The sequence below is a fragment of the Coenobita brevimanus genome, chromosome 1 (genome assembly GCF_032717465.1).
Source record: "Coenobita brevimanus isolate Jiangsu-jjx chromosome 1, ASM3271746v2, whole genome shotgun sequence".
Taxonomy (NCBI): Eukaryota; Metazoa; Arthropoda; class Malacostraca; order Decapoda; family Coenobitidae; genus Coenobita; species Coenobita brevimanus.
The window spans coordinates 43,699,256-43,723,910 of NC_136954.1; the positions used below are offsets into that span (position 1 = coordinate 43,699,256).

The 24,655-nt window shown below is 44.1% G+C and overlaps 1 protein-coding gene across 1 annotated transcript in view; it reads right to left on the minus strand.

Annotated features, from left to right (window-relative positions):
• The window catches only part of LOC145395582 (glutamate receptor 1-like), a 171,711-nt gene extending 147,339 nt beyond the window's left edge, over positions 1–24,372 (minus strand). The window contains exons 1-3 of the mRNA XM_080269172.1: positions 24,309–24,372; positions 14,717–14,849; positions 528–648 (exon numbers count right to left, since the gene is read on the minus strand). Coding sequence (XP_080125298.1) covers positions 528–648; positions 14,717–14,849; positions 24,309–24,372 — 318 coding nt within the window. The remainder of the gene's footprint in view (positions 1–527; positions 649–14,716; positions 14,850–24,308) is intronic.
• Between the last annotated feature and the right edge of the window lie 283 nt (positions 24,373–24,655).

The following is a 24,655-nucleotide window of genomic DNA, read 5'->3' on the forward strand; positions in this document are numbered from 1 at the left end:
CATGGAGCTACGGGGTGAAAGGAGACTAAAATAAATATAAGGTGATAAATGATAAGGGAACGATAGATGGAGAGTCAATAGACAAACAGGTAGATTTATCCTTATCCAGTGCACAAGAGTCATTACGGAGTACGAGAAACGATAAGATGGGGAAGATATAGGGAAGCTGCAGAGGTGAGGGTGGCGTCGTAAGTGCAAATAAAGATATAAGGAGACTGATGTAAATTTTCTCCCTGACCACGAACCGGAACATTCTACGTTATATCCAAGTCCCCAGCCACAATCCTGAAGAGAAACAAAGGGTAAACCGAGTAGGAGTGGTATGGGATGATAAAGGAGGAGCTGAGGTGGCGAGATGAGAAGCTGTACTTACGACGGGATATAAGAATAACGGAGGGAGTGTGAGGCCTGGTGTGGAGGAAGAGAGGAATGTGAGGGTGGGTGGTGGGTGGGAGTCGATTTGTGAGAGGGGTGGGGGTTAGGGCGGAAGTAGGATTGTGAGGGAGGGTGGTGGCGGTGGTACTCACAAGGCCGGACATAAGGTAGTGGTAGTTGCGTCGACCCATATGCACGTCCTTTACATGGCCAATGATAAGACTCTTGGCCATCTCCGTGCTGCAGTCCAACACCACGTACTTTTGGGTCCACCTGAAAGATAACGGTGAGAAAGAATTACAAGTCAACAGATTCATATTACTGGGTTCGACTACTGGCTACTGAAAGATTTACAATATACAAACATTAATGTCTTCGGCTATTGCTTTTTTATGTATACAATGGACACAAAAATACTTCATTCCTTCAGATATAACGAGAAAGAGAAATTATTTTGAAAAACCAGTGATGCAGTGTTAGAAGCCAAACAATATTTCGAGAATGTTATGTAAAGTTTCGTATTTACTCAATTCTACAGTTGAGCGATATGTCAGTCCGAAAGTGTAATTTTTCATTTAATTCACTTGAAACATATGGGGAGCTTATTTGGCAACTTTCCTATATTTCAAAGCCTGTATTCCCGTGTATCGCATATAAATTTGATACATATTTACTTTTCACATCAAGGTCAAGTTTGGCATGGAACTTTTTCAATCCCCCTGGGAGACGAGGGGAGGGATACTTAATCACTATCTATGCTTGTCGTAAAAGGCGACTAAAAGAGGCTTTTTTGTCTCCAGTCTCTCTCTTTTCTGTCCTTCTCTTCTGTCCCACCTCTCCCCATGATACCCGGCCTGTATTTTCCATCTTCTATCAGGTTACACATTTGGCTTCATGACATGAAGAGTATAAGGATCTCCCATTCACGTTGACGCTTCTTCCCTTCCTGGATCAAGCCTTTCAGCAAACTCAACTATCTCACTTCTACGCCAAGACCACCATCCTCACCGTCAACACCACTTCAATGCCAACGTCACTTTAACGCCGACTCCACTTCAACATCGACACCACTTTGACGCCGACGCCACTTCAACGCCAAGACCATCTACATCTCCTTCCCTATTTCTGCTCCAGTGCTAGTCATATATCTTTGCTCTGAATTTGTGTAATATGCTCTTTGAAACCTGGTGCTAAAAATACATTCATTTCAGTCTTTTTCAAACGCATTTCAAACTTAAAAAAAAAAAAGTTCCAGTGATCGGCTTCGTTCGTTTAGTTCGTTTTTAAAGGCTCCAACATGCTTGCATGTGTCGGCCTTGGTCACCTAATGGCGGCTCTCCACGCTGCACGATCCATTGCAGCCTCCCTGTTCAGTCCCTTAACCCTGAGGTCACACTTAATGACCTCGTCCCATGTCTTTCTTGGTCTACCCCTCATAACCCCACCCCCAACATTAACCCGTCACGTCCCGAGGTTTTCCGCACCTCCGACATCCCCCAGTCCCGAGGTATTTTCGAAATTTTTTTTTTTGGCTAAAACCTTCGCTTTGGGTAAGAAACATCGAAAATTCATAGAGAAATCGCTCACCTGAGGTTTAAAGTGCCCAATCCAGGTAGGAGTTCCTCCTTACCTGAGTGGGTTTTCTAACATGCTGGCACCAAAGAAAACGAGTTCTATGGGAGGGTAACTATTTTATCCACTCATAAACGGTATTTATTTATTTACTTGGTACGAATGTATATGTAGTATGTGAGTATATTGGTTTTCAAGCAGTAATAAAGGCATTATAAGCATTGATTCACTCACTAACTAATCACCATACCTGACCTTTTTTTGCCACATTACCTGATCATTATTTCTGGTCGTTTCTTCTTCTAATGCTATGTAAACATTGTACTCCACATTGTTATCGATTGGGGAATCATTCTGGCCCTGAATATCTTTACTAGGCAGGTCACTGGTAACAGGTCCTTTGCCAAGACAATGGTGTGAGGGGGGGAAGGGGGAGGTTATGCAGTGTAAGGCATTGTCCCTGCTTGGCATCTTGTAGAGGAATAGAGGAAGGTGTCCCGTGTATACATACGAAAAATCATGTGCGAAAATTGAAAATTGTGCAAATTAGGGACCTTGCAATTGCATGACGTACTGGTACGTCGCCGGGACTGGCAAATGCATATCGTTGCAACGTACCCATACGTCGACGGGATGGGGCGGGTTAACACTTCTCACCTTCCTCACCCAATTATCATCCCCCATCCTCTCCACATGTCCAAATCATCTCAATCTACCTCTCCTCATCACAACACCAATACACTCCAGTCCCATCCTACCTCTCAACTCTTCCATCATAAACCCAGCCCCTCCAGGCCGTGGACGCAGGGACGCACTGCACATCCACCTAATCATTGTCATTTCTGTACGTCTGAGCCGGCGAATATCTTCCTCCTTCACTGCCCAGGTCTCACTACCATACAGCATTACACTCCTAACACATGCTGCATACAAAGACCCCTTAGCACGTAGGGAGAGTCCTCTCAATGTCAGGAGAGGCAAGAGCTCCCTGAACTTCTTCCAACCACTTCTCACCCTAGCCACAGAGCTAGCTCCAGCCCCACCTCCAGCACACACCATGTCTCCCAAATAACAAAACTCTTCCACACACTCAAGAGATTCACCAGCAAGTTCAATCCTTTCACGTCTGACAATCTCCACCTGCTCACTCCGACACGCCGTACACATAAAATCAGCATTATCTCGCAGTCTACCTCTGATACCACTACATCTCTTATGAACCCATTTATCACACACACTGCACAAGATGGAATTACTTCCCACGCCCTTGTGGCAAACTGCACATGGCCACTCTCCCTCGTCTTTGACAGTACCGCCACCAACCCTAGATATCATCACTTTTGTTTTATCTGCATTTACCCTTAAACTCTTGTGCCCCATACCATCTCTCCACTTCCTAAACCTTTCCTCTGCCTCCCTTTCGTTCTCTGCAATCAATACCAAATCATCAGCATACAACAACTCTCACGGAAGTCCGTTTCTAAAGTCACGTGAAAGGGCTTCAAGTACCACGATAAACAACATGGGACTCAAGACTGACCCCTGATGCACACCAACATTCACGGAAAACTCATCACTCAAATCTCCATTCACTCTTACCTGGGTGTGAGCACCCACATACATAGCAATAACCACCCTAACCAGCCACTCCTCCAAGCCAAGCTTTCTCATTGCCCACTTCACCACCTCTCTAGGGACTCTGTCAAAAGCCTTTTCCAAATCAACAAAAACAAAATAAAGGTCCCTTCTCCTACCAATATATTTTTCCTGAAGCTGATGAACAATGAATATAGCATCAGTGGTCTCCCTACCTGGCATAAACCCAAACTGCATCTCATCAATATTCACTCTTTCTCTAATCATACCTTCTAAAACTCTCTCTATTACCTTCATTATCTGATCTAAAAGCTTTATACCTCTATAATTTCCTCTTTCCAGGGTATCACCCTTCCCTTTATACACATTTACAATTACACTCTTCAGCCAACCAGCTGGGACAACACACTCATAAATAATCCTATTTATCAGGTCAGTGACTAAACTCACCCCTATATCGCCTGAGGCAGTCAACCCAGACACACCTGCTGCCTTCCCCACCCTCATCCTGCCTATTGCCTCACTCACAGTAGCAGTATCAATCAAAGGCCAAGGGCCAGACACTGGATCTGCTGGCTCCAAACCTTCCCTGTCCCAGTCAAACTCCTCATTCAACAACCGGTTATAATGCTCCCTCCATGCATCTTTAATATCCTCACTGTTCACCACTACCCTTCCTTCATCATTCTTCACACACCGCTCACCTATAATATCCTGATTATCCCTCTTCACTTGACCTGCCACCCTAAATATCATATTTTTCCCTTCCCCATGATTTAGGTTATCAAGTAAAAGTCTCTGTGACTCAGACTTTGCCCTGTATACCTCTCTTCTAGCCCTACGCTTGGCAGCCAAATATTCCTCTTTGCTACCACCCATCTTCCATTCCCGGAAAAGCCTTCTTTTCTCCTTAACTGCAGCTTCTACACCCTCATCCCACCACCAAGTTACTTTATGTCTTGGTGGTCCAATTGTCCAACCGCATGTCACATCAGTAACTCTCAAGAAATTGTTCTTGAGGGCTCTGTGCTGTTCATTAACGCCTCTGTCTACAGCTCCCTGTTCAGCCACCACTCTCCTCAACTCGCTATAGAAGGCATCCCTTACTACTTGGTTTTTCAGCTTCCATATTTTCCTCCTAGGTACATAAGTCCTCTTTTTCATTACTTGTTCTTTAAGCACCATATCACAAATCAATAGTTTGTGCTGCTGCACACACTCCTCACTTCCTATAACTTTAATATCCCTCACTAACCTCCTATCGGCCCTCCTAACCAGAAAATAATCTATCTGACTGCTATTTCCTTCAAATATATTTTGCAGATGTACTGAATAATAATAATAATAATAATAATAATAATAATAATAATATAAGAAGAAGGCTCAACACCTGGAAAAGGTTTTGCTGGACAAGAAATACTTGAAAATCAGAATTAAGATCCATTAACTTTAAGGTGCTTGATCACACTGCGTTTACAGGACTAAGTCATAAGGAGATGGAACGAGACTGAGGAAGACCGTTCTAGACTCTTTTAGACTCTTTTAAAAATGCAGCAGGTAAGCTCTAGAATCTAGAGCTTACCTGCTGCATTTTTAAAAAACAGAGTATCGGTTAACTCCTCGATTAGACAGCTGGCAGAAAAGGAATGACACTGATATGAAATACTGACTATTTTTTTTTTTACTATTATAAACGTTTGAACATTCTGAAGACAATATTCTTTATGATATTTTGAACTACCTAAATATTACGAAGTTACTTATGCATACAATATGCTAAGCAATTAACCTCCCTCACCATGAACTTTTTTTTGTTCTAATTCTGTTCTTACCACTGCCATATTATCTGATTCAGCAATGGATGCTAACTATCGTAGTACAGGGGTTAACCACTTCAGTCTGATGACGTATTTTGTATTCTATTCTCCCAAAATTCAGATGGTGCTGGGGTGGGATGCTTTCATGTGGTGGCACCGATTACAACTAGGTGGCTTTCACTGCCCTGTTATACAAGCGTTCCTCAATTACCCCACTATCCCCTGAAAGGAGGACGGTGTGCTACAGGGGCGAAGCTTCAGGCTGCAGTTCACTGGGTTCATGTTTCAGATCAACCCGGAACTACCACCACCAACGCCACCACCAACGCCACCACCACTACTACTACCTTTAGATGATTGTATTCAACTCTGGAAAGATGTTATCCATCTTTCCTAGATGAGATAAAGGCAAATCCACCTTGGGCGTGGGCCTATTGTGAAGGAGGTATGGGAAGTAAATGTTCGCATCCAGCCACTCTGTCTCCATTAAGAAGAAACTGCAGGGAAATTCCAGTGTCGTTACTTGAGCCCTGTGTCTCAGCGGGCAGCCACATGCAAAGCACACATGCACACAATCTCACACACATACACACTAGAAAAGAGCGCGCGCACACACACACACACACACACACACACACGCACGAGGCAGCATTCATATGTAGATGGGGTGCCTTGCTTTCCGGGCCGGTCGAAAACAACCTTGCTTTCCCGGAATTTTCGCCCTGTCTCCTTCGCATCGATCTAGCCTATCTAGACTTTCTCGTATTTATCGTCAGTTTTCTCTGCGTTGCTTACGTGGATCTCCCTCTCTCTCTCTCTTTCTTAGTAAAAGTACGGGTTAAAACAGAGGCCTGGAAACGTGAGGAGTTATGGACAGTATATAGCTGTGTGTGTGTGTGTGCGCGCGCGCACTAGTTTGTGTGTGTGGGGGGGGGGACGGGGGAAAATGGTCTCCTGATGCTTCTAAAGTCCCCTGATCTTTTTAACAATGTGCAATCAGTTGTCAATTAACGAAGCACCGTATTCCATGCAGCACGGGACATTTATCACCTTTGAATACGCAATTCATTCTGCCTATTACATATTACCCCTCTCTTTTAAGATATTCACATCGCTTTAACACACACACACACACACACACACGTGTGTGTGTGTGTATAATATCCCACTGAGAATCCAGGTCCAGTAAACTTGACGGAAGTGGGCACTTTCAAGATGAATCCCAGGGTCCCAACTTATGAGCTTTGTGACAATGAGCCTATAGGCGGAGGGCGGTACACGAAGTATCTTTCCAGCAAAAGCCCATCCTCAGTAACCCTGAGATTCGATGAACTGTGCACTGATAACTTTTCCAGTTTCAGTATTTCACTGAGAGCCCTGGTTCTGTACAACAGACAGAACTTGGCATTTTCGACAGTTAGTTAAGGAGAGAAACCTGGGGCTCGGACTTATAATCTTTGGGACTATAAGCCGATAGGTGGAGGGCAGTGCGCTAAAGACATGTTTTTTTTTTTAATGCATGGAAGAAGGAACGCAAAGGCCAGAAGACCGCAAAACTGTTCCCTCCAAGAAAAAAAAAAAAAAAATCAAGGTCTCTTCATTTCGAACTCCCATCCAGTTGAAGATGTCTCTCCTAAGCAATATAAATTCACTTGGAGAGCAGATATTAACTATTAATGAATAAAAAATCTTTACTCCTTTATTATTTAATCTCTTCACTACGATGACTCATTTTCCCTGTCCTTGCTACTACTAGACTCTTTTATCCAACTTAGGCCAACACCCCAGCAGTGGTGTTATTGAAGGTGTTATTTAACCCATCCAACTTAGGCCAACACCCCAGCAGTGGTGTTACTGAAGGTGTTATTTAACCCATCCAACTTAGGCCAACACCCCAGCAGTGGTGTTATTGAAGGTGTTATTTAACCCATCCAACTTAGGCCAACACCCCAGCAGTGGTGTTATTGAAGGTGTTATTTAACCCATCCAGCTTAAGCCAACACCCCAGCAGTGGTGTTACTGAAGGTGTTATTTAACCCATCCAACTTAGGCCAACACCCCAGCAGTGGTGTTATTGAAGGTGTTATTTAACCCATCCAACTTAGGCCAACACCCCAGCAGTGGTGTTATTGAAGGTGTTATTTAACCCATCCAACTTAGGCCAACAACCCAGCAGTGGTGTTATTAAAGGTTTTATTGCACCCATCCAGCTCATAGAACCTCTTCTGAGCTAAGTTAAATGGCCAAGTAACAGCCAGATTATATACCAAAAACAGTGACGGGAGTGAAGGCGTTAACCCAGATCCTTGAACCTCATGTGTGCCGTGGATTTCTCTGAGTTAAATATAACCCTTTGACGTCTGCAAGAGCCAGTGATAAAAACAATACTGCACAACATCATTCATATAATACAATACACATAATATATATACAATATATAAACTACATACCAGATTTATTCATCTCTGGAAAGAGTAGTGAAGATGTTCAGAAAGGCTACATGCAACACCGACAGTTCAAAAGACTATTCAAAGCTCAATAAAATCGTTCAGGAAATGGCAAAATGGGTTTATTATTATTATGATTATTATCATCATTGTTGTTGTTGTTGTTGTTGTTGTTGTTGTTGTTGTTGTGGGTGTTACTGCAGTTGTTGATGTTGCTGATGCTGTTTTTGCTGCCCCAGGTTCATCTGAAATGTAAACCCAGTGGACAGCAGGCTAAAGTTGTCCCCCTTCCAGTCCACCATCCTCTCTTGGGGGGGACAGAGTAGTAGTAGTAGTAGTAGCAGTAGCGGTAGCAGTAGCAGCAGTAGTAGCAGCAGTAGCAGCAGTAGTAGCAGCAGTAGCAGCAGTAGTAGCAGCAGTAGTAGTAGCAGCAGTAGTAGCAGCAGCAGTAGCAGCAACAGTAGCAGCAGCAGTAGTAGCAGCAGCAGTAGTAGCAGCAGCAGTAGTAGCAGCAGCAGTAGTAGCAGCAGCAGTAGTAGCAGCAGTAGTAATAGTACAACTAGTAGTAGTAGTAGTAGTAGCAGTAGTAGGAGTAGGAGTAGTAGTAGGAGTAGGAGTAGTAGTAATAGTAGTTGTAGCAGCAGCAGCAGTAGTAGTAGTAGTAGTAGTAGTAGTTGTTGTTGTTGTTGTTGTTGTTGTTGTTGTTCCCTAGGCAGTCTGGCCAAACAGCCCCGAGTCCCTTTGGAAGGCCATACCCGAGACCGGGCTTTCCCACAGAGCTCTCAAAGAGTGTATGTTGTGTTGCTGGCATGGGTGATTGTGTGCAATGCAGTCTTCCGTAATGTGCTTAATAGTATGGGATATTGTGTTACATCCTGGACAGGCATCAGCGACGGAGTCATCCAGTCTCTTCTGGTAGCTTAAGAGTTGCTGCATGGTGTCCACATCTCAGCCAGGCCAGGTGGACCCTTCCTCACGAGGGAGATAGGATTCAGAAGGGTGGATGTCAGGAAGCCGTGCATTCAGCTGTGTGTTGTTTTTAAGTGACTGAATGGAGTGGCGAGTGATTTGAGTGTGGATATGTTTCTGGAAGCTGGTCTGAGGTGGGCGAGGGGGAAGAGATGACAGTATTTGTGTATGATATCGTGTGCTGGGTGTTGTTTCGATGTTCCTTGGTGTGGATAGATGTGCTGTCATGTAATGTAGTGGATGTTGTGGGTTTGTGGAGGCTGCAGCAAGAATCTGGGTGCCTCTCATGTCTAGGTGATCCTTGACTTTGAGGACTTTGGTTTCTTGATGTAGGTGGTCTGTGGGTGTAGTAGCTGTGCAGCCTGTGATTATTTTTAGGGCCTTGTTCTGTATGGTCTGTAGAGTGTTGTAGTGTGTTTTGGTGAGGTTAGGAGCCCAGGAAGGGCTTGCATAATTCATCACTGAACGTATGTATTGTTTGTACTGTATACTGTGGTGGTGATTTCCTTGTTGTGTCTGAATGTTGTATGGGCAAGTGACCTCAAAGCATTGAGTCTTGGTTTTATTTTATTTTTAATGTTTGTGATGTGTTGTTTAAATGACACTGATGTATTGTATGTCACACCAAGGATTTTGTGTGTGTGTGTGTGTGTGTGTGTGTGTGTGTGTGTGTGTGTGTGTGTGTGTGTGTGTGTGTGTGTGTGTGTGTGTGTGTGTGTGTGTGTGTGTGTGGTGGTAGGGGAGTGTTGTTTATGATGACGTGTGGGATGTGACTGTGTTCTGCTGTCCAGTTTGTGAGAAGGGTAACTGTAGATTTGGCTGGGGCTATTTTGAGCCTGTTTGTGGTGAACCATTTGCGTAGTGTGTTGACGTGAGGTTGGAGGATGTGTGCAGCTGTGTTTGCGTTTTGATGCATACATGTCAGTGTTATATCATTTGCACAAGAAGCTATGTGTATCTGTCGTGTGTGGGGTGTGGGTATGTCGCCCATGTATAGGTTAAAGAGTGTAGGGGTAAAAACAGATCCTTGGGGGACGCCATTTGTGAAGTTTCTGATGTCAGAAGACTGACCGGAAATGTTACGTGTGCACAGCTGCCTGCTAAGTAGTTTGCCAACCATCGTTTTGTGTATTGTGCATGTCTGTGTTGAGTATTTTGTTTGTGAGGTTGTGGCGGGGGATGGCATCGAAAGCTTTGCTGATGTCTAGTGTGACTAGGAGTGTTCTGTTTGGTGGACTAGCTGAATTCATGCCATCGAAAACTCTCTGTGTAAGGTCTGTATGAAGGGTGTTTGTGGAGTGCAGTGGCCTGAAGCCATGTTGTAATTGGGCTAAGGGAATGTGAGGTGTGACTAGTTGTAGTACCAGTCGTTCAGTGACTTTAGAGGGGGTGCAGAGGAATGTGATGGGGCGATGTGAGGAGGGTAACGTGGGGTCTTTGTTGGGTTTAGGGATAGTGATGATAATGTCATGCTTCCAGATGTTGGGTATTATGCTGTGTGAGCAGCTGTAGTTTGATATGTTGGTGAGTGCTTGTATGCCTTGTGGTCAAAGGTGTTTAAGGTGAATGTTGTTTATGTTGTCTGGTTCACAGGCAGATGAGTGCTTAAGCTTGTTAATGATGTGCTTCGTCTGTTTGTAAGTGAAAGGTGTGTAGTCTGCGTCTGAGGGGAACTGTCTCTTACGTTGGATAATACGTCGGTCTTCGGGATGGGGGTTTAGATGGCTGACTTGTGAAAAGTGATTGATGGGAGTGTTTGCTTGTTGTTTGTTTGAAGGTATGGTGTCTGTAGTTGTGATGGCAGCATGTGTGTGCAGTGTTGCTGTTGGAGAGTGTGATGCTGTTTAGTGTTTTGTAGAGTTTACTGGTGTTTGTTTTGTGATCAAGTGTTTGGAGATAATTATTCCTGTTTAGCGTTTGCTGTTCTGATATTTTATTGTTTATCTGAGTGTTGAGTTCTTGTATTTGTTGTACGGTGTCTTGTGTATGGGGTGTTGGGGAGTGTCGCAGTGTGTCCCGTTGTCTGATGAGGCCTTGAATTTCTGATGTGAAGTTGGAGTTGTGTCTCTTTCAGTTGCCTCTAGGGATGTGTCTTTTGTCTGCGTTTTGTAAAATTGTCTTGAAAGTGTGCACAGCGGTGTTGATGTTTGTGATGGGTGTACTGTTTAGTGTTGTTCTGTTTCAGTTACAAAGGCCTCCCAGTTGGCTCTCTTATAATTAGTGTATGTGTGTTTGTGGCCAGCTGGGGTGAAGAGTGGTTTGGAAATTACGTTGCCCTTGTCGGAGAGATGCGCTCCACTGAGTGCCCTTCTAGTTATTTCAAGAATTGATTAGATTTTCTATATCTTTTTCCTGCGGTAGATTATTTTTTTCATTATTTTTTAAATAAACGGTAAACAATTACTACTTTTATTCTTAGCTTCGCCAGTCGTTCTGTTTCAGTTACAAATGCCTCGCAGGTGGCTCTCTTATTATTAGTGTATGTGTGTTTGTGGCCAGCCGGGGTGATTCTGGTTTTGCTAGTGATGAAGATTGGGAGGTGATCAGAACCTAGGGTTTTGACCACTCTCCAGGATGTAGTGGGGGCGAGGTTTGGGGAGCAGAAGGTGATGTCTGGGGATGATAAGAGGTCAGACGAAGGACGTATACTTACCCAGGCAGTTGAGCCACCCGGTTATATCAGTGCCATCATACGAAGGCAGCCCTCACCAGCACCAGAGGAAAACATTGCAAGAGCTATACAGCATATCCCCAAACATGACCCACGCAAAGTAATCAGTTCTCTCTCTCTCTAAAAAAAAAAAAAAAAAAAAAACGAAAACCTTTCACAAAGACGACGCCAGTTTTATATTATCAGACAGTTTGTTAATGAAGGGGTTAATTAAAGAGGTTCATTAAGGATGTGTCTAATTCCTCCAGTTTTAAAATCTCTTAATTCGAATAAAATCTGCTGGTATTTGCCAAAAAAAAGTACAGAAAGACGTTATTGGAGTGTTTTTCGTGTCCGATTCTCAGCAGAGGTATCCCAGTCCATTCACCAACGCCATACAATCTTCACTACTCAGGTGCTAACACCCTCCGTCCATACTGAATACTTGCTATATAGAAGGTCTCATTCAGGACTGATGTGATGGTATTTTCATTATTATTATTATTATTATTATTATTATTATTATTATTATTTCTTTATTTATTTATTTTCTTTTCTTCGGTGGGTTTTGTGTCCAGTTTCAGTTTGTTTTAATGCAACCTTTCATCGGACTGTTCCCATCCCTAATTTGGAATCGATCATGCGGCTTGACAGACACCAGCCAGCTTCTCCTACCACTCAACCACCACTTGTCCCCGGACTTATCAGACTCACTGCAAAAGTAAGTATTTACCAAACTGCTATACTGAAAATTAGGGAATATTTAAACCAAACGTTTTAAGAATTATACCCACATTCGAAAAGTTGTTTACTGGGAAGATAAAACAGCTTCGACCCGACTTGCACCCTCTTCTGCTAAGACGAGAGGCGAATATACAGTATGTTTGTAGATGGTGGCGACCATCATCCACTCATTTGATGTAGTGCTGCCTACTTCCTCTTTAGCCTTTATCATTCTTTTTCTGTGCCTGCCCTCCTCTCTTCCTATTTCTCCCATTTTTCCTGTCACTTCTTATTGATTTTCTTCCCTTTACAGGTGGCTTTACATTGAGTGACATGCCAAATGGCTTCCTGTAAGCCATGAAAACATTTACAACGCTGGGTGGTAACTATATAACTAAACCATACTTGCTCCCTACGTGTCAACAAGTGGGTTGGTGGAGGGTTAGTGCCCCTCCCCGTAAAACAAAATAATAACTCAATGTCAAATGGCCACCCCTTACGGGACTGTGGCGACTGGCAATAGATATACAGATAGTGTATATACAGCAGTGAGACTGGGGATGCGGCAGGAGTGGGTCTCCCTCTCTCTCTCTCTCTCTCTCCCATTTTCTGCCTTGTACCTCTCATCTCCTCAATACACTTCTATTATCGCTTCCTTCCTCTTCCTTCATTCACTGTTCCCTATATTACCCTCATTTTTCTTCTCCCTTTCTTTTTACTGCTTTCTCATTTCCCTCTCCAGTTTCTGTCTTGTTTCCTTATTTCATTTATTCTTCTTTACTGTCTCCCTTTCCTTCTTGAATTCACTGCTCCTTCAATTTCCCACATTTTTCTATTCTCCATATTGCTTCCTCTCTTCTTCCCAGTCATTCCCTGGTCTGCTTTTCATCTTTTCCATACATTCTCACTTTCCGTGTCCTTGCTCTTTCCTCCTCTACTCTCACTGATGTGTGTCCTTCGTTGCTCATTTTCCCTGTTTACGCACAATTTCTTGAACTATGATGGGGTACTTCACAGGTGGGGCTAAAGGAACCTGTATACGTACACACACACACACACACACACACACACACACACACACACACACGTGGGGGGAAGGAGAGGGGCCTAAAGTGGCGGAGGGGACCGAATCAAAACATAAAAAAAGCAATACAGCATCGCACAGCAAGCAGGACACTCCAGCGTACTGTCCCTCTGCCCCGGACAATACACATTCACTGGGGCGAGTGTAGAGGACGTTGATGGGCCATGCTGTGCTGCATACACGTGGGGGGAAGTGTATCCACAGCCCCACGTCCAAACAAAAGCTATATAACGCCAGGTGGAAACTTTAAATGCCTTCATTGCTGAAAGCGAGGAAGGAAGAAGTTGGTATGAGAAAGAAAGAGAGAGAGAGAGAGAGAGAGAGAGAAAGAAAGAGAGAGAGAGAGAATGTGCGGGGAAACTGCACCATACCGCTTGTCTTAAAGAATTAAAGTTTGGTTTGTGGATAAGAACTGCATTCCCTACTGCGGCAAATTTCTTACCGCCTCTGTCAACAACAACACAGTCTTGTCAACAATACCAGTAAAGTGCGCTCTGTGAACAAGTGACAAGCGAACGAGCGTTTGTACATACACCTATCATCATAATTTCATCTTGTTGTAAACTTTCAACATTACTGGTGCGGTAACTGAACAATTAACAGATGAATAATTGGGCTAAAATAATTACTTTCTCATGTTCTCTCTCTCCTCTCTCTCTCTCTCTCACACACACACACACACACACACACACACACACACACACACACACACACACACACACACACACACACACACACACACACACGGATGCACATGTGATGAAACTCATACTGCCATCAAGCAGTTTGTTTGGGATGGATGTGGTGGTCATGTTACTTTGACCTGTTCTCAAATATAATGTGATGGTCAAACTCTTGGCTTGCCGTCAACCTTCCACCAAGTTTGGCTAAGCGTGAATCACAGCTGCATGAGAATACTTGTACACTACTTGTAAACTTGGTCACTTCATTACATAGTAAGTTTCAAAATCAGTCAGTGACAGAGTTCCATAGTGAAATATTTGTCAGCATCTACAAACCCACTGGACTGAACGAGGTCAAAGATATGCCATGTATAAGTAACGATATTATATGAATGCACCTAACAGTCTACCAATCTATCCATCCAGGTAACCATCCACTGACCTGTTGTAGATTCCTAGAACCTTAGGATGGCCTTAGTTATAACCAAATGCTTAAAAATCCATCCTTCCACCCAGGTGACCATCAAGCTACCTCTTTTTTTCAGGTTCCATGTATAAATAGTAGTATTGTAACTATGCACCAAACACTGCATTCATTCATTCATCCACCCAGCTACCCATCCACTCATCTGCTGTTGCTTTCAAAGGTCATAAAGAATGCCATCACACTCAGCTTTGAAAATAGCACTCTATCTATCCACTTCCCTGCTGATGCTTTTCAAGGTCGTAAAGACGACCAACACATTCAGCTATAAAAATAACAGCCTATCCAAGCACACATCCTGGTACCATCCACTCACCTGCTGCTGCTTTCCAGGGTCCTAAGGAAGGCCAGGGCGTCATGGGCCGACTCGACACGCCTCACCACCCGAATCTCGAAGGACGCTTGGGCTGGTCGGAGGGACTGGTAAATCTTCTGGAGTCGTAGGAGGCCTGGGTGAAAGAAAAACGAAAGAGAGTTGAGTCACCAAGTTCTGAAGCCGGGATAAAAAGAAGGTACAGTTGGCAGGGAATATTCGAACCTGGTACAGCACCAGTGTGTAGCAGAGGTATACTTGACAACCTTGACAATCACATTTTTTGGCGGCACTGACATGGATGAATGGAGGTGTTAAATGTTAGATCAAATGACCAAGTGACTATGGTGCATGAACGTCGGAAACTGTAGGTAGACCTCCACTTCACACAGACACTGTCCCAGGTTCATGTGCTGCCAACTGTGCACACAGTCTGAAGTCACATGTCACAGAAGAGGATGATGCTCTGGTGGGAATAAGTTCCAGAGATAGGAATTACACACACACACACACACGCACACGCACACACACACACACACACACACACACACACACACACACACTCGGCTCAAATATAACGTGGGATCTTGCCTGGTGAGTCGCGGGTGTATTCCGAGCACCAAACACTTATAAAACTGTACTCTGATATTAAAACCGAATTTTCTCCTCCTACCCCTGGGGGTACGGGGGTTTTTCAAGAGTACTCCCCCAGTATCCCTGCTTGTCGTAAAAGGCGACTAAAAGGGTTGGCGGAGGGTTAGTGCCCCTTCCCGGAAAACAACTATCTAAAAAGACAAACAAGAAGCCTCGGACAAGGACTGACCAAATGATGATGACCCAGGACCGGACAAAGGACTTGGTAATGGCAACATGGAATGTAAGAGGAGCGAATGATGAGGTGAAAGAGAGAGAGATTGTCCAGGTGCTTGAGGGTGCGAAAGTGGATGTATGTGGAATAACTGAAACTAAATGGAGAGAAGAAAGTGTGAGAGAATGGGAGTATGGATGGGGTATATGTGCAGGAGTAGGTGAGAATGAGAGGGCAAAGGAAGGAGTATGTATAGTTGTGAGTAAAAGATGGAAGAAGAGCATAAAACAGTATGGATCACTTGGGTCAAGGATTGTGTGGGTAAGATTGAAAGTTGGAATACAAATGTGGGCGACTGTGTGTGTGTATGCGCCAATGCAAGATCATGCTAGCAGAGTGAGAGAAGAGTTCTGGAAAAATGTGGAAGTGTGCATGGAAAAGTTTGGAAGGAATGAGAGAGTGTTTTTGATCGGTGATATGAATGGTAAAGTAGGGAATGTGAAGATGGATGGAATAGTTGGTGAGTGGGGTGTGCCCACTGAGATAGATGAGAATGGCAGTGCGTTAGTGGACATTTGTGCTGGGAGGGGGTTGGTGATAGCCAATACCCTCTTCAGGCATAAAATGATCCACAGGTATACATGGAGAATGATGAGAAGGGTGGGCGGTGAACTGAATGAAAGGAAGGCAATGATTGATTATGTGTGTGTGGATGAGAGGATGCGAAGATGTGTAATGGATGCAAGAGCTTATAGAGGTTGAGGGAGTGGACTTTCTGACCACTACTTGGTGGTGGCCAGAATTAGGATCCAAGTAAGATGGAGAAATAGAAGAAGGGAGAGGTGAGAGGAAGGAGTAGTTGCAAGGAGAGTGGAAAGGTTACAAGAGGATGAGAAAAAGGCAGAGTATAAGAGAGAAGTGGAGGAACGATTGGGCAAATATGAATCGGAGCAGATGGGGGACGTGGAAGGTGTGTGCAGGATATTTACAGAAGAAATATGTGCAGCATGTGATGTGGTGTGTGGGAGGAAGAGAAGACGAAGAGAGGTGCAAGGAACAGCGTGGTGGACTGAAGAGGTGAGACAGGCTGTGGCATAAAAGAAGAAATCATACAATGAATGGATGAGAAATAGGGGCGTGGAAAAAGTTGAGAGGCGGAAGAGAGAGTTATATGCAGAAAGAAAGAGAGAGGTGAAAAGATTAGTGCGACAGAGTAAGAAGAGAGTGGTTGAGGAATTTGGAAGGAATTTGAGTGTAAAGTGGAGGGACTGTAAGAAACTGTTCTGGAAAGAGGTGAATAGAGTAAGACAGGGTGGAAGTGAGGTTAGCAGGGGAGTGAAAGATAAAAATGGTAGATTACTAGTGGAGAAGGGAGAAAAAGTGAGCAGATGGATAGAACACCTTAAGGAATTGTTGAACATACAGGATGGAAGTAATGCGAGTATAAGTGGCTGGGGAATGGCTGGGAGAAGGAAGGAGGTGAGAAGACAGGAAGAAATCAGTAGGATAGAAGTTGTGGAAGCAATGAAGAAAGTTAAATCGGGGAAAGCCCCAGGAATTGATGGAGTGTGTGGTGAAATGCTGAAGCATGGGGGAGAGATTGTAGTAGAATGGATGTGGAAGATGTGTAGATTGGCCTGGGAGGAAGGTAGAGTCCCGGATGATTGGAAGTCAGGTATAATTATTCCCTTGTACAAACGAAAAGGGGAAAAGAAGTGTGTGGTAATCATAGGGGCATTTGTCTTCTTAGTATAATAGGAAAAGTGTATGGCATGATACTTATTGACAGAGTTAGAGTAAGAACAGAGGAATTAGTTGGAGAAGAACAGGGAGGCTTTAGGAAGGGAAGAGGTTGTGTAGATCAGATATTCATTCTTAGATCTTTAGTGGAAAAGTTTCTAGAGAAGGGAAAGAAGTTGTATGCGGCTTTCATGGATTTGGAGAAAGCATATGACAGGGTGGATAGACAAGGATTGAGGAAAGTATTAAGAATATATGGAGTTGATGGGAAGTTGTTGAATGCTGTGAAGAGTATATATGATGGTGCTAAGGCTGCAGAGCGTGTGGATGGTGACCTAAGTGAATTTTTCTCTTTGAAGGTTGGGTTGAAACAGGGATGTGTCATGTCTCCATGGTTGTTCAATCTGTACATGGATGGGGTAATAAAAGAGGTACAAGGTAGGGTAGTGGATGTTGGAGTGGCTTTGGTGAGAGAGGATAGTGTTTAGAAACTCCCTGTACTGTTGTTTGCAGATGATACTGTGTTGTTAAGTGAAGACGAAGGGGAGCTGCAAGGCTTGGTGGATGAGTCTGGGAGAGTGTGTAAGAAACGGAATCTAAAGGTGAATGTAGGGAAGAGTAAAGTGATGGCCTTTGAGAGAGGTGAAGTCAGTGAATGTACAGCGAGGTTGGATGGTGAGGAATTGGAAAATGTGAGTCCGTTTAAGTACTTGGGTAGTGTGATGAGTAAGGATGAAGGTTTGGAGGGTGAAGTGCTTGAAAGGGTACAGCAGGGAAGAAAGGTTGCTGGTTCTTTGAAAGCAGTGATAAGAAACAGGGAAGTGAGTATGGAAGTGAAAAAGTTACTACATGACAGTATTGTGATACCAACTCTAACGTATGGAAGTGAAGCTTGGACGTTGTTGGAAAGACACAAGTCAAGAGTGAGAGCAGTGGAAATGAGTTATTTAAGAGGAGCCTGTGGAGTCACATGGAGAGACAGGCTGACGAATGAGGATATAAAGGAGGGTTGTGGTGTGGATGTGGATGAGATAGGAAGCGTTATGAGGAACACACTGAGGTGGTTTGGCCATGTGGAGAGGATGGAGGGCGAAAGACTGACGAAGAGAGTGTATGTAAGTGAGGTGGAGGGGGGAAGAGGAAGGGGGAGGCCGAGGATGAGATAGAGGGATGGGGTGGAGAGGTATAGGAGAGAGGGGGGTGTGAGTTGGGAGCAGGGCAGTGAAATGGCGGGGGACAGGGTGAAGTGGAGGCGTTTTGTTTGTGGCCACCCCAAACGGGATTGAGGCGTCTGGCAATAGATAGATAGAAGCGTATTTCGGAAGGTGAATGTGAGATGGGGAATGTATGAGAGTACAGAGTAAGTGAGAGCATAGCTAGAGGGATGTGATGAATACTGTGGTGATTATCGACACCTGTTAACACTCAGATCTCGTGAGGTTTCCCAAACGGAGAGTAAAACCATCCAGCGTTAACCAAAGATAAGTTACTGTGCCTGGTGGTCCAACCTTAATATCAGTGTGTGTGTGTGTGTGTGTGTGTGTGTGTGTGTGTGTGTGTGTGTGTGTGTGTGTGTGTGTGTGTGTGTGTGTGTGTGTGTGTGTGTGTTTCGAAAATATAAAAGCGTTCCAACCAATATGCAAAATAAAGCAGTCTCCATACATTTTATTGATGAGATCGCTTTGTTATTCGTACTGTCACATTAATATTCAGTCTTTTACATAATTTACTTTTATGGGGTTACAAGTGTGCCCCCTTATCCGTATTTACAAACTCTCGCCTGAACATAAAAAGAATGAAAAATAACAATTGTTCGTCATTGGGCTGAATAAAATAAGTTGTGCATCAGATTGCTTTTATATATACTTCATTTCACTCGTCCATTTACCAAGCTATTCACAGTTCAAACTCTCGTAAAGTTCTGTATAACATTATTTGCATGTACAGTAAGTCGGCATCAAAAGGATTGTCTCCTTTCCTGTTTTTCTCTCCATGGACTATGAAAATCAGTATGGTGAATCCGCAAAGTCCGTGGAGAGAAAAGCATGGGAGATGAGAGGACTTTTGTTGCCGACCGTTCGTTTTCTTCACTCACACAGCTACCAATACTTTACAGCTTATTACCTGTCTTCAGTTTAAATTATAAATATATCTCTGTATATACATTTGTCATCTTTTATCAACCAAACAATTCTCATAAGTAAGTTTTTTTTTCATGATCATTTCTACACAGCTGATATCTGAAGGAAAAAATGAAAATAGAACAATTTCGATAATAGCTAACTTCACTCCAAGGACGTATCTATACAGAAGTTCGAGTGCTTCTGTGTGGAATATTGTTTAGTCATCACACTGCTAAACAGTCTCCTTCCACTAAGTTCTTGGCCAACAGGAGGCGCCAAACTTGTGACGCTGCTCCTCCAAGCTCTGCCCATTATCCTGATTAACGAATGGGAGTGCTGGTACCCATGATGTTCCATTCATTGGTTCCTTTCACTGTGACCAGCTTCCCACCCACCCCACACACACACACAACCATCACCATAACCACCATCTTCAAACCACCCAACTATCACCATACCCTTTGCTAAAGTCCCTTCAGCCACGACTAAAACTACTATTGCTACCACTCCCACCACCACAACAGTAAAACCATCAATATCAACAAAGACCATAAAAACTACTGTAATTACTACAATTACAACCGCCACCCCGACCACCAACCGCCACCACCACCACCACAACATGTGACCACCATCACCACACAAGCACAACCACAACAACCACACCAACAGCACCACCACAACTATTATTACCACAAGCATCACCGGAGCTGTCTACATTTATTCCTGTTTCAGTCAATATTTGAAATAATTTTACAAATCACTTCGCTTACTCCAAGTAAAACAAGTTGCGTAAAGCATTCTTAACATCTTTGGTACCATTAATAAGCATGCACACTTGTCCATTAATTGTAAATAATTACCCCACGCGAAAACCATCAAGCTTCTCTTTCTCTCTCTCTCTCTCTCTCTCTCTCTCTCAACTGACCATTATCGCTCACTCTCTCTCTCTCTCTCTCTCTCTCTCTCTCTCTCTCTCAACTGACCACTATCGCCCTTTCCTTCGCTGTCAATCTGTGTCTAGCAAGCGTACAAGTTTCGACTGGAGAACAGAAATATAAATGGGTAATCCCCTTCTGTCGTCATAAAGGCGAACAAACCAGAGAGGAGCGATTGAAATGGAGGCAGAAAGGAGAGGCAGAGGGAGGAAATGAGAGGAGAAGGAGGATTGGAGGAATAGGTATGGATGGATGAGGAGAAGTGGAGATATTTAAGCTAGGGTGGAAGGGAGTCACCACAAAAACAAGTGAAAGGAGTGGCTGACATGGAAGAAACCAAGGAGGAAGGCAAGGATGAAACCAGGGAGGGAGTGAAGGAAGAAACCAGGGAGGGAGGGAAGGAAGAAGCCAGGGAGGAAGGGAAGGAGGAAAGGATGGGTTACTGTAGGAATAAGGAAGTGTGGGGAGGGAGGAAAAGATATACAAGGATTAAAGGAAAGAAGGATTATCTACAGCTGATGAAAGAGAGAGGCAAGGAAAGAGGAAAAGACGAAGAGAGGTGGTGAAAAAGATGGAAGACAGGCAACAAAGAAGGGTGATACCAAGGATGGAAAGAGGGAAGCAGGGAGGGGTGGAGACAAAGGACGACTAATTTACTGTAAAAGAAACGGAGGGAAGAAGAATGGAAGAGAAAGAAGTAGTATAATGAATGGAGAAAAAAAGTAACTTAGATGGAGGGAGAGACAGAGGGAAAGAAGGAGAGAGAGAGAGAGAGAGAGAGAGAGAGAGAGAGAGAGAGAGAGAGGAAGGTCTGGAAGTGAGAAAAGGTGGTAATAAAAGTGAAAGGGGCAGCAGGAAAAAAGAATGGAGTAAAAAGTGACAAATGACATGGAAGACATAGGTGAATAGAAGTGATATCAAAAGGGGAAAGATTTAGCAACGGAAACGAGAAAAGGGAGTAAAAGTTATGAGATGATGACAGGGAAGCCAATAAGTATCGCTGGATTTAACTTGGAAGTGTATCATACAAAAGGAAAAAGGAAAGGAAAACATATGATAAGAAAAAGAAAAACACGGATATACTACATAAAACAGCGAACAATGAAGGTGTGTGTGTGTGTGTGTGTGTGTGTGTGTGTGTGTGTGTGTGTGTGTGTGTGTGTGTGTGTGTGTGTGTGTGTGTGTGTGTGTGTGCGCGCGTGCGTGCGTGCGTGCGTGCGTGCGTGTGCGTGTGAGTGTTTGTGTGTGTGTGTGTGTGTGTGTGTGTGTGTGTGTGTGTGTGTGTGTGTGTGTGTGTGTGTGTTTGCGTGCGTGCGTGCGTGCGTGCGTGTGTATGTGCGAGCACTCACGGTTGGAACAATTGTAGTTTTTTTGTTCTAATTAATGCAAAACACATTTTTATTCTCTCCTCAGCTGAGGGAGGATCTGAGGAGCCTAGTGTTAATACCATCAATATCAACCCTCTGAAGGTCAGTACAACTGTAGTGATCAGTTCTAACATCACACGATTTTACTGAGTTGAAAGGGTCCTAAGAGTGTCGGAGTGAAAGTTCCACACATCTCTGACAGTGGTAGTTGGCCCGTACGAGTATGCTCCCTAACAGATCCGTTGGCACTAACCTGGCCAGAGCGGGACAAGGAGGAAACATTTGGGCCGTAAATGTGACTTTCTATGGAACACTTTTCAGTCATCCGCTTTCCTCTCTCCTCCCTTTGTCACTTTCCCTCTTCATCTTTTCCTTCTCCTCTCCCCCCACTCCCTACTCTTCCTCTTTCTCTCATTATCTCTTCATTTTTTTTTCCTTTCCCTCTCCACCTTCACCACTTCCTCCTCTGTCTTCTCTTCCATCAATTTCCATTCCTCCTCTCCCTTCTCCTCATCCGCACCAGCCTCTCCTTCTCCCTCTCTTTTCTCTCACCCTCTCTCCATTCATTTTTTTTGACTCCTTTCACCATTTCCTTCCCCAGGTTCTACTCTCCCACTTCCTCTTTCCTCCTCTCAATCTGTCACCATTTCTCCGTTCCTCCTCCTCCTCCTATATCTCTTAATTTTTCTTTTCTCTTCCGCCCCACCTCTTTCCCCTCCCTCTCTAATCTCCCCACCACAACCACGTTCCCCTCTCTCTATCAGCTTCCCCTCTCCTTCCATCTTTACTAACCTTATTAGCTGTATTTTTCGTCCCCTTCATTACTATTTCCCTTATTCCCACCCTGTTTCTCCCCCCCACCTCCTCCCCGCCTTTCTACCCTCATCTTCCTCTCACGTCCTCTCTCCATCCCAACCGCTTGTCTCCTCCACCTCCTCCTCTCCTTTACTCTACCCCTCTCTACCTCATCAACTTCCTCCTTTCCCTCACTCTCTCTGCCCTAACTCCCCTTCTATAATCACACATTCATTCATCCCCTCTCTCCTCTTCCCCTCATCCCCAATATCTCTTACCTTCTCTTTCTTTCAAGTTTCCTTGAGTGTTAGTGAAAGCTGCCTCTTCTCTCTCTCCTGCTCCCTTCCTTTACATTCCCCATCTTCTCCTCTTCTACTTCTCCTCACTCCCTCTCTACTCATCAGCTATTCCTTCCCCTCTATGCAAACTTGTCTCTCTCCTTCCCCTATTCTCTCCCCCTCCTCTCCCTGCCCCTTTCCCTCATTCCCTCTCTACCTCCACCTCCTTCCCCTTCTCTGTTAGCTCCTCCTCTCTCCATCCATTCCTTTTCTCTGTCCGAAATCGCTCCCTGTTTCATCCACCTTCCTCCCTAACTCCACCTCCCTTTCCAACTCCATCTCCTTTTCCAATCCACCTTCCTCTCAAACTCAACCTCTTTCTCAAATCCAACCTCCCTCTCAGACTCAACCTCCCTCTCAAACACAACCTCCCTCTCAAACTCCAACTCCAACTCCCCCTCTAACTCAACCTCTTCCTCTAACTCCACCTCCCCCTTGCTTCACCTCCCCCACTAACTCCCTCCCCCTCTAACTCCACCTATCTAAATTACTCTCCTTGCCTTCACTCACTCACCTCCTCCGTCCCCCTTTCCTCCTCCTCCTCTCTTGCCCACCTCTCTACCCCATCCTCCTTCCTTTCTTTCTACTACCTCCCACTTCCCTCCATCTCTCCTCTCCCTTCTCCTCCCCTCTTTCCCCTCACCCTCCCTCTTCCCCTCTCTATATCCCTTTACTCACTGATATCAGCTTCCTCTCCTCCACTCTCTCTCTCCCCTTACCTCATCGGCTCCTCCTTCCCATCTCTCTCTCGAATTCATCTTTCCATCACCTCCCTCTCGTCTCCTCTCCATCTTCTTTACTGACATTAATATTTCCTCTCTCTCTCTCTCTCTCTCTCTCTCTCTCTCTCTCTCTCTCCTAATTCATCCCAGTCAACTTCCTATCCTCCTCTCCCATCTCTACTCACATGCCCTCACTCTCTCACTTCCCCTTACTCCCCCACTTCATCCCATAATCAATCTCCCCAACCCAGACTCAATCCTCCTCCTCCCCACTTAATGATTCTCACTCTGGTGTTTCAGCCATTTGGGTTATTTTTGTTTTTCTTAGCCTCTTCCTTTTTTTTCACTGTCACTTCATTTTTTTGCCAGTCCCTTCCTTTTCGCATTATCTGATATAATTATTAATAATTCTCCCCATCTCCTTTCTTAATTACAATAGTCTGTCTCCAGTGAAGTTTTCTTTGTTACTTTCAATGCCTCCTTGACTTTCCCCTAGCGTTGTATCTTCTTTTTTTTTTAATATACTATTCCTCTTTCAGTACCTTTTTTTTTTTTTTTTTTGCCATTATCCGTTACCTATAGTCACTCTAACGATCTCAATAATTCCTTTTCAGTTATCATATATGGTGTCATTATTTTAGCTTATCATTCCTTTCCCAACCATTTTCTCACCTGACAACGATTACCTCTTCCTCATTTTCCTCTAAGCCTATGTATCTATTCGCCATTCCAGCTTACAACTCCTTTTCCACTTAGTTTCTCACCTGATTCCCTGATTATTTCTTCCTCATTTTCCTCTACACCTGCGGATTTATTCCCATTGATCATGTTCTGACAGGTACTAAATTTTACCATTTATTCAATAAGTCGTGAGAAAGGAACACTACCTTGAAAAGTGTAGGCTGAGTTACATTCTAGGTCGCTTTGAAGATTCCCTAACATCAATTCCTTAGCGATTTATTCTGCACATTACAGTTCACCATCCACATAAAAGTTACTGATGCAAACTATTGGAGGTAATGAAACAGTATAAATAACGGAAAGTTATGTGATATAGAAAAATAAATAAATAAATCGCTGAGGAAGAGGTGCTACGAAGCCTTCAATGCCA